At 49.9% G+C, this 9,390-nt stretch overlaps 1 protein-coding gene across 6 annotated transcripts in view; it reads left to right on the top strand.

The window, feature by feature from the left end:
- Window positions 1–9,384, top strand: part of Tmc6 (transmembrane channel like 6) — an 18,372-nt gene extending 8,988 nt beyond the window's left edge. For 2 of the 6 annotated variants that reach the window (XM_026780541.1, XM_026780540.1), the window contains 7 exons: window positions 756–851; window positions 992–1,067; window positions 1,657–1,790; window positions 1,896–2,072; window positions 2,157–2,235; window positions 3,771–3,835; window positions 6,898–9,384. In XM_026780541.1, the coding sequence (XP_026636342.1) occupies window positions 756–851; window positions 992–1,067; window positions 1,657–1,790; window positions 1,896–2,072; window positions 2,157–2,235; window positions 3,771–3,835; window positions 6,898–7,036 (766 nt within the window). In that variant the 3' untranslated portion in view covers window positions 7,037–9,384. Of the gene's footprint in view, window positions 1–755; window positions 852–991; window positions 1,068–1,656; window positions 1,791–1,895; window positions 2,073–2,156; window positions 2,236–3,458; window positions 3,836–4,820; window positions 5,181–6,897 lie in introns of those variants that run through there. The other 4 variants (XM_026780542.1, XM_026780544.1, XM_026780543.1 and 1 more) reach the window with 4 other exon arrangements.
- Window positions 9,385–9,390: the final 6 nt, after the last annotated feature.

Here is a 9,390-nt window from a genome sequence, read left to right as displayed (position 1 = left end):
TTTGGAGCCTGTCCTGGAACTAGCTCTTGTAGTCCAGGCTTGTCTCGAACTCACAGAGATCCGCCTGCCTCTGCCTCCTGAGTGCTGGGATTAAAGGTGTGCAGCATCACTGCCCGGCTCAAACTTTTCTTACACATTTATTTAGTGTGTTTTTGTGCATGTGTGCTGGGGAATGTGGAGATCGGTTCTCTCTCCTAACCATGTGGGTCTTGGGGATTGAGCTCAGGGCATTGGGTTTGGCAGTAAGCATGTTTACCTACCTGCCTAGCCATTTTACCAGCCCCCCACCCTTTTCATTAGAGGTAAATCTTGCTGAGTTGCCTCTGCTGGCTTGAACTTCCTTCTTCCTCACGTTTCTGAGCGGCTGAGCTGCCCGACCCACAAGTCCGTGTTTGTTTGTTTTGAGATAAGGTCTCTAAGTAGACCCAGCTGGCCTGGAGTTACCTACACAGACCAAGCTGGCCTCAAACTCAGAAATCCCCCTGCCTCAGCTTCCTGAGAATTATTTCAGTCATGCACTGCCTTGTCCATCCCAGTTTGTTTTGTTTTAAAGCACTACAACACTCGATGCTATTGAGATTGGTGTCTCTTAGAGAAGGGGCTCAGAGGAGCTTGAGTGGTGGTGACAGCCTCTAGGCCCAGATGGCCCTGTCTCTCTTGACAGGGTGCTGGCTTGCACTGGTGCAGGTGGCCCCTGCCTGTTGCCCTGGGGATAAGGGTCTCCCTGCCCATCTCTCAGGGACTCCTCTGTCCAGGCTCATCTCCGAGAAGAAGCTCAAGAGGAGGCAGAAGCCCGAGTTTGATATTGCTAGGAATGTTCTGGACCTGATTTATGGGCAGACACTGACCTGGTGAGAGTTTCTCATCTGCGTCCTGCTGGCTGTCAGCCACCGCCTTCCTTCCCTGGGCCGCAGCAGCAGCCTTTTGGTTCTGGGTGGTGGCTCAGGTTGGGAAGACACTTACTGGCCCTGTCTGCTGCTGCCATCCCTAGGTTGGGTGTCCTGTTCTCACCGCTCCTGCCCGCAGTGCAGATACTCCGTCTGCTGTTCCTTTTCTATGTCAAAAAGGTAATGTGAGCCAAGAGTCGTGGCAGGCACTTGTAATCCCAGAATTCTCAGCAGTTGGGAGGCAGAGGCAGGCAGTCTCTTAGTTGATGGCCTGCCTGGTCTACAAAGCAAGTTCCAGAACAGCTGAGGCTTAAAAAAAAAAAAAAAAAGGAAAGACAGTAACTTGGGCCTGCTGCTACCCTGGGCTGCCCCTCCCTGACAGTCTTATCTTAGGCAGGCTGGAGACGTCTGCTGGTTCCTCAGTCCTTTGGGAGTGATTCTGAGTCCTTCTTAGTTGGTGTGCTTAGGGGCTGACAGCCAGGACCTTGGTCCCACTGGCTCTGGCCCCCTTGTGGCCCTCCACACTGGGGCTGGTGTAGTCACCAGGCTGATGTGGGCAGCACAGATCTGGAGTGCAATCTCTGCCTGTCCTGACTAGGAACTTACACCGCTCACAGGGGGTGCCTGGACGCTTTTTTCCCTGGTGACGCTAGACCAGTCAGGCTGATGAGCCATATTAATCATACTCTTAGAAGAAGAGGAGGGGGAAAGGTGCTTGGGGGAAGGGCATGGTGATCTCGGCAGGGTGCAAATCAGTCTTTGTCCCTAGGCAAGCCTGATGGCCAACTGCCAGGCCCCTCGCAGGCCCTGGCTGGCATCACACATGAGCACCGTCTTCCTCACCCTGCTCTGCTTCCCGTCGTTCCTGGGCGCAGCTGTTTTTCTCTGCTATGCTGTCTGGCAGTGAGTGGAGGCCTAGTTCTTTGGCTTTGGGGTGACACAGGAACACGTTGTCCTAACTGAGAGGCGGACAGCTGCCTCAGGGTCTCTTGTCCCTCTCTTCTCCAGGGTGAAGCCCTCAAGCACTTGTGGCCCCTTCCGAACTCTGAATACCATGTATGAGGCAGGCACGGTCTGGGTGCGTCGTCTGGAGCATGCTGGCTCCAGGGGCTCCTGGCTGCCATGGCTGCACCACCTCCTGGTGGAGAATACTTTCTTCCTTTTCCTGGTGTCGGCCCTGTTACTGTGAGTTCGCAGGTGGGGGCTGGCCTGAGGTGGTGCCCTAAGCTGCTCTGGCCTAGCCTTCAGCCTGAGCCCCCATTTCCTCAGGGCTGTCATCTACCTCAACATCCAGGTGGTGAAAGGGCAAAGGAAGGTCATTTGCCTGCTCAAGGAACAGATCCGGAATGTAAGTCCTGCCTGTGTGGTTTCTGGGTCTGGTCACCTGTCCACCTAGCTTCTGGGGTTCCCCTTGGCACACCTGTGCTTGTTCTATTGCTTTCAGAGATAGGATTTCCCTCTGTAGCCCAGGTTGTCCTGTATGCTGAGGATGACGTTGGATTTATGGTCTCTATCTTGTTTATGTGGAACCAGGCATTGCACCCAGGACCCTCTGTGTGCTAGGCAAGCACTCCACCAGCTGAGCTACATTTCCAACCCTTTTTTTTTTTTTTTTTTTTGGATAGGGTTTCTCTGTGTAGTCCTGTCCTAGAACTTGCTTTGTAGACCAGGCTGGCCTCAAACTCAAGAGATCTACCTGCCTATGCCTCCTGAGTGCTGGAATTAAAGGTGTGCATTCTGACTAAATTTTTAGATTTTATTTTTAGTCATTGTGTGTGGAGTTGGTTCTCCCACTTCTTTGTGGGTTCTGCTGTCGTAAGCCACTTTTTCAGGGTGACTTCTGGGCTTCTTGCCACAGCGGGGAGCTTTTCTGCAGATCCATCTCCACCACCCTGGTTTTTGTTTTTGAGATAGGGTCTTATTTTAATCGCAAAGTGATCCTCCTGTCTAAGGTGCTTGAGTACTGAGACTAGTGGGAGCCACTTCTCTTGACTGGGTTAAGCAGAGAGCAGGCAGGAAGTGGTCAGGCCTGGGGATGGAGTTGGCAGGTAGCCTGCTGTTTGCTTTAGGTGTGGGAAATACTGGGCTCACATGCTTTTCTTTTTTTTTTTTTTTTGGTTTTTCGAGACAGGGTTTCTCTGTGACTTTGGAGCCTGTCCTGGAACTAGCTCTTGTAGACCAGGCTGGTCTCTAACTCACAGAGATCCGCCTGCCTCTGCCTCCTGAGTGCTGGGATTAAAGGCGTGCGCCACCATCGCCTGGCCTCACACGCTTTTCTCACGACCTAGGTATCTCTGTGTATGCACATGGGCTGTCTGCTGGGGATCAGGACTAAAAACATTGTTAAGGAGACAGTATAAGACAGGTGTGGTGCACGCCTGAAATCGCAGCAACTGAGCTGGTTTAAGGTCATCCCCAGTTAGCTGAATCTGAGACCAGCCTGGGCTTCATGAGACCCTTTCTCAAGGGGAAAAAGAAAGGGGGTGAGGTAGGAAGACAGCCTGTCTAGGGCAGAGGCGGAGCCTGTGTAAGTCTAGCTCATGGCTTTCTTCTCTTTACCTTCATTGCTAGGCTTGGATCACAAATATCCTTTCTCTTTGACCTTTTTGATTTTTGAGGCATGGCTTTACCATGTAGCCCCTGCCTACCATGGATTTTGCTCCAAAGCCAAAGCCCAGGCCTCCCTCACAGAGATCTGCCTGCCTCTACCTCCTGGGATAGAAGGTGTGGGCCACCATGCCTGGGCCCCTCTTTGACCTCTTAACTCTGTTCCTTGTGATGTTGAACTTCCTACATGAGCTCCACAGAAGTCCAGAACAGGCCAACTCTAGGGTGGAGGGATGAGCAACTCTGTCGTCTCATGCTGTGCTCTGGCCTTCCCAGGAGGGAGAGGACAAGATCTTCCTGATCAACAAGCTTCACTCTGTTTACGAGGGGGAGCAGAACAGGTGATGGAGAGGCCCATGGGAGGGGCAGGAGGGTGGTGTGAAGTGGCACTGCCCCATTGCAGTAGTGAGGTACTCTGGGGCTCCAGGAGTCAGCTCCTGGCTTGCCTCCCCCTCTACCTTCAGTGTCCCCACTGCCTCAGTTAGAGCTGGGACGGGGGCTGCTGAGATGCAGGGGTTTGTGTACTCAAGACACTCTCGGGGGTGGAGAGCCACTTCTGGGCATTACTAAGGTGTATGGGTGGTGTTTTGCTTGCATGTATATCTGTGCACCATATGTGTGCCTGCAGTGGTCAGGGGGGCATCGGATCCCCTGGAACTGGAGTTAAGCTACCATGTGGATGCTGGGAATGGAACCTGGGTTCTCTGGAAGCGTACAGTGCCTTTGAAGTCTGAGCCATCTCTCCAGTTCCACAGACCGGTTTAGTTTTACAATGACCCCGTTTCTCCCTGCTGAGTGGGACACATCCACACAGAGGTCCACCCATCCCCAGCAGGCTGAGGCTGTCTCCCAGGCTATGTCCACAGGTCCTCCCTCAGCTGCAGACCAGTGAGGCCAAGGCACCGAAGGCCTCTCAGAACTCCTACTCCTCATGGGCCTCAGGCTATCTTGTAGGGGAACCTGAGGTCAGACACAGCCCAGCCTCTATGCCTTGCAGAGATAGTAGGTGTGTATGCGCTATTTTGAGCCCCAGTGTTGATGGCCTTTACTGAGGGGACTGTTATTTCAAGCTGTTCCACACAAGGTCACCGATTGTTCAGAGTTTGAACCACAAGTGACCAGTTCATGTGACCCAGCACATTCCTGGAATTTAATCCCGCAAATTCTTCAGGCTACTCTGTCAGCCTGGCCCTCACTGCTCTAGAGCCTTCAACCTGGAAGGCCTGACATGAAACATCAGGGGCTCAGAGCATCCACTGAGCCCAGCCACACAGGTTAGAGGGGCTTTCTCATTGGTTGGGTCACCCTGATTCTCCTTTCTGGCAGGCCTGAGGAGGCCACTACATCATCTGCCCAGTTTGTGGATGGAGGGGACAGTCACCACGACCCTGCAGGCAGAGACTTGGACACAGCACTAGAGTAACTTTCCTTGTCACCAACTACTCGAGGTGATGGCCGAGCAAGGATGTGGGGCTACTCTGTCCTACCTGGAACTCCCTTCCCCTAGGTTCTTCAGTTTATTTAATTTGAAGACAGGATCTATCGACACAGCCTTGGCTGTCCTGAGTTCACTATGTAGAACAGGCTAGCCTTGATCTGCCTGCCAAGTACTGGAATCAAAGGCACGTGCCACCACACCTGGCTTTACCCAACTTTTTTATTCTAATTAAATGGGTTTTGCAATCTGGATTTGTGTCGTGACCTGCTCCTGCCAGGTACGTGTAGGTGCTTGGGACCCACAAGCCTTCCATGGGAACCTCAGGACTTGGGGCTCAGTCAAGGTCTTCTAGCAAAGTGGAAGTGGCCACATTTTCCTGAGCAAGACCCTGGCTATGTGCCCAGGGTAAAAAACTGATCAATGGTGATGTTATGTGGCAAAGGAAGGGAGCATATTTAGAAAAGGACTCCCATATTTAGGGATGACTCAATGCTATGGGTTAAGAAGCCCCTTGGTAGAGGGAGGGACCATCAGCACCCAGTCTAAGGTGGATGGTCTGGGGTGAGATGCCCTGGGTGAACTGAGCTACAGGAGCTTGTAGGTTTTACTCCTGAGACTCAACAGCCATAGCATCCTTCAAGTCTGAATGACCTTCAGTAGGTGCAGTTTTTTTTGGGAGTCACCCTGGGTCAGGACAAAACAGCAGTGCTGGGCCCACTTGTCCCCATGGAATCAGAAGTCCATGCTGGGCACCAGTCATCCCCCAGTGATGACAGCTGAGACACCCATGCGGCTGGCCTTAGGGTGGCATTGGACCAACTGGAGAAGAACATACCCAGGGAGTTTTCACAGAATCACCAGTGCTGCCTTCTGTGGGGTGTGACACAAGGATCCAGGCAATGCCTGAGAGCAGCAGAGGCTGTCAGCACCCCAGCTGACCATGCTTTTTGTCTACAACCTCCATTCCTTACCTCAGGATGGGGCTCTAGGGCTCCTGGGCGTGCTTAGCATCAGGGGCTCTACCACAAAGCCACCCCCCACTGGTGTTTTGTAGGAAAGGGAGGGAAGATGAGTTTGCTGTAATTACAGAATGGGAAACTGTAAACTTCTGTTTAGCAGGTCGTAGCGTTTCACAGTGAATACAGAGCTCATGTCGCTCATGCTAGGCAAGGATAACTACAGTCCTGATCCTCTCGCCTGCACTCCTAATGCTGGCATTGCAGCTGGGCGTTCCTGTCACCTCTGCTTCTTGACCTTGGCTGCACAGGGGAGTACACAGGCTTTGAAACCACCTGGGCCTCTGCTCTCCTTAAGGAATACTCAGACCAAGCACTATGATTTTGAAGATTTCTGGGTGCAATCTAGCACCATCTGTCATAGGTGGACACCTAAGCTGAAGGCTGTTCACAAGGATGGATGGGGTTGATAGATGAGCTTGTGAGGACGTCTTTATCAGCAGTGACTCTGAGAAGCACTGGCTCACAAGGGCACTTGTCACCCTGGCCACACAGAAGCTTCTCGGGATAACCCTTGCTGCCAACGTCTGTCTGCTTCATTCAACGCAGGCCCCCCAGTAGCTCCCACTATGGCTTGGGTCCCAGTCGGGCTTGTCCACCTCCACGCATTCTCTTCTGTCAGGCACACCACCTTGGCTGGGCATCCTGCCTGCTGCTGTCACTACTGTGTCACAGTCTTGTCAGAACAGTGTGGTGCTAGGGCAGCTCCAAACCTACTGCTTCCTGGATCTGACATAAAGCCTACTTCATCCAATCCAATCCCATGAGGTTTCTTCCACTGGTTCTCGTTCTGGTCCTCATCAAAATCCAACATGGCTTCCATGGCCGGGCTGGGTGCCACCTCCACAAACCTGTTCACTCCCTGGCTGTCTTGAAGGCACTGGAAGGCTGATAACAGCACCTGACTGACACAGGAGGCTCCTCTAAGCCACTGCTTCTTTACCTACAGGAGACAAAAACACAGCAGCTCCAAGGCTAGCCGTAGTCTGCTCTTCTGCCGAAGCTCTGGTCAGCTGAGCTGGAGGTTGCTGGAAGGCCAAGGGCAGTTTGAAATCCTGAGTCTCACTCTTCCCTCTGGATTCCCATGAGGCCAGGACCCCATGGGTGATTTCCTCAGCAGAGCTACCAGCTCTCCTCCTCAGCACATGGTGGGCCAACAATAGCGTGTGAGAGCTGACCTAGTGCCACCCATGAGCCCTAGGGCAACAATGCCGCTGTTTTGTGCATTTTAGCCAATAGGTTTTGGGGCAGAGATCAATAAAACACTTGGAAAGCACATTCATGCCCCCCCTTTTTTTTTTCTGAGTTGGGAGCTTGTTGTGTGGCCTGTGGACTCAGGCAATGCTACTCCTCAGCCTCCTGGGTACTGGGACTACAGGCACATAACCACCGTGATTTTTCCAGATAGCACTGGGAATGGAGCCCAGTACCCTGTGCCTACACACAAAAGCCCTGCCAGTGAGCTACATCCCAGCCTCTCTGGTTTCTTTTTAAATGCCTGTACTGGACATGTGACAAAGAGTATGGGTGGCAGTTCTGGGAAAACCTGTAGCCCCTGGCTCTACCCGCTGCTTGCCTGGGTTATACTGGTCTTCAAATGCATCCAATTCAGTCAGGCCAGGGGGACTTAGAAGCTGTTATGTCTCTCAGTGGCTACTGACAGAATCTACATATTCTTAGCAAAACCAAAGCAATGCTTCAAGTCAAACAGCCAAGACTGAGTTTAGCCAGGAATGAATGCAAACTCAACAGAAAGTGAAAAAGGAAGTCCCTGCCTCTCACAGATAGATAATGACCCAGCAAGAATGAATAGCCAAGAAAATCCGCAGTTTATTAAGACTCAACAAAGCGCTGTATTTTTAAAAGCAACCTCTGGTGTGCGTCCAACCACCACATTCCATGAGGAGGGGCACTAAGCGCCACAAATGCTTTTTCTTTTAATCTTAGAGTCAGAGACATTTTAAATTCAAAAGATTCAAAAAAAAAAAAAAAGAAAAAAAAAGGGGGGCATAAAGATTGAAAACATCCTTTACTTCATCCCCAATTTTAAAACATTAGGAGTTTTTCTATAACTCAGTGCTAAATGGCAGCATGGCAAGCTGTAGGTCTGGAGCGCACGCACGCACACGCACGTATTTGATATACATACATCAAATATCTAGGACGCACGTGATGGTGATGAGATGCAGTCACTCTGAGGAGTCCGTTCCGGGGGATACATGATGAACTCAGTTGTGCATAGCTCACGATCCTCTAGAGAACCAGCATTTCTCTGCGGTCCTGCAGGACTTGCTTTCTTCCTTGTTTTGATAAAACCATTAAAAAGCTAATTAAAAAATGTAATGCACAAGTTTCCTTACCACACAGGCAGGGAGCACAATGTTCATACATTTCTTAACACTCGAGGGTGTGTTATTTCATTGTCTTTCTTCCTTGCAAAACAATCAAAACATTGATCATCTTTAAAACATAAAGCAATTTTTAATATATAAAGCACTCTTCAAACATCTATTTCTTTTGAGTCCATTATTTGGTAAATATGTAACTGCTACACATTAGAGATTAGGTATTTTTCTTCTTTGTGTGTTTTTTTCTGTTTTTTTTTTCCTTTTTCTTTTTTTTTCTTTGTTTTCTTTTCTTTTTTTTTTTTAAATAACATCTTCAGTGCTAGGAGTTGGGTTTAAAAATACATGAAATGGTGTGGAGCTGCCCCCGGGAGCCCTGGCTTTCCTGAGAGCTAGCCGGCATGTGCAAGACAGAGACCACAATGCCTCATCACCTTGAGGAAGGGTGAAGACAATTGATAGAGTCCATGATGGCTGGAGGGAACAGCACGCCCCATCCCAGAGCTCTGAAGTAACACATCTGTATTCTGAAAATAGGTTTTTGTTTGTTTGCTTGGTTTTTTTTTCCTTTTTTAAAGATGGAAGTCTTTTTTTTATTCCTTTTAAATTTTTTAAATTTTTTTTTTTAAATTTTATTTTAAAGTCTGAAGGAGAAAAAAGGTCTGTAAACAGGTGGGAGCCCAAAGCACAGCTCCTCCAAAAGCAGTCACAACCCATGTCCAAGTGCTTGTTCCCGCTCCTTGCGGGACACCCATTCTCTACAAGTATCTATGGCCACAGTTCAACAACAGTTTTGTTTTTCTCTTTAACTTTATATTCCAGATGGGAAATGGTGCAATACTCTGGTAATAATCTTCTTGCATTAGTCCACAATGAAAAGCTGCTAAAGGTAGATAGACATATTATTCTCCAGAGATATACACTGTAACTTTAAATGCAATAACAGAGTCCTTGAGTAAACATTTACACATGAATTGTCACCAGCCCTGTCCCACGTTCTCTTTACTGTTTAGGATTAGTTGAAGGAAGGGCAGGGACACCTCAGTGCAAAGTTAGAAGCGAACAACAATGAGAACATTTGACCAATGCACAAAAAA

This window comes from Microtus ochrogaster, chromosome 7, assembly GCF_000317375.1.
Source record: "Microtus ochrogaster isolate Prairie Vole_2 chromosome 7, MicOch1.0, whole genome shotgun sequence".
In the NCBI taxonomy this organism is placed as follows: domain Eukaryota; kingdom Metazoa; phylum Chordata; class Mammalia; order Rodentia; family Cricetidae; genus Microtus; species Microtus ochrogaster.
Note: the sequence above shows the minus strand (reverse complement) of the source record. Positions and strands in the feature narration are given on the sequence as shown.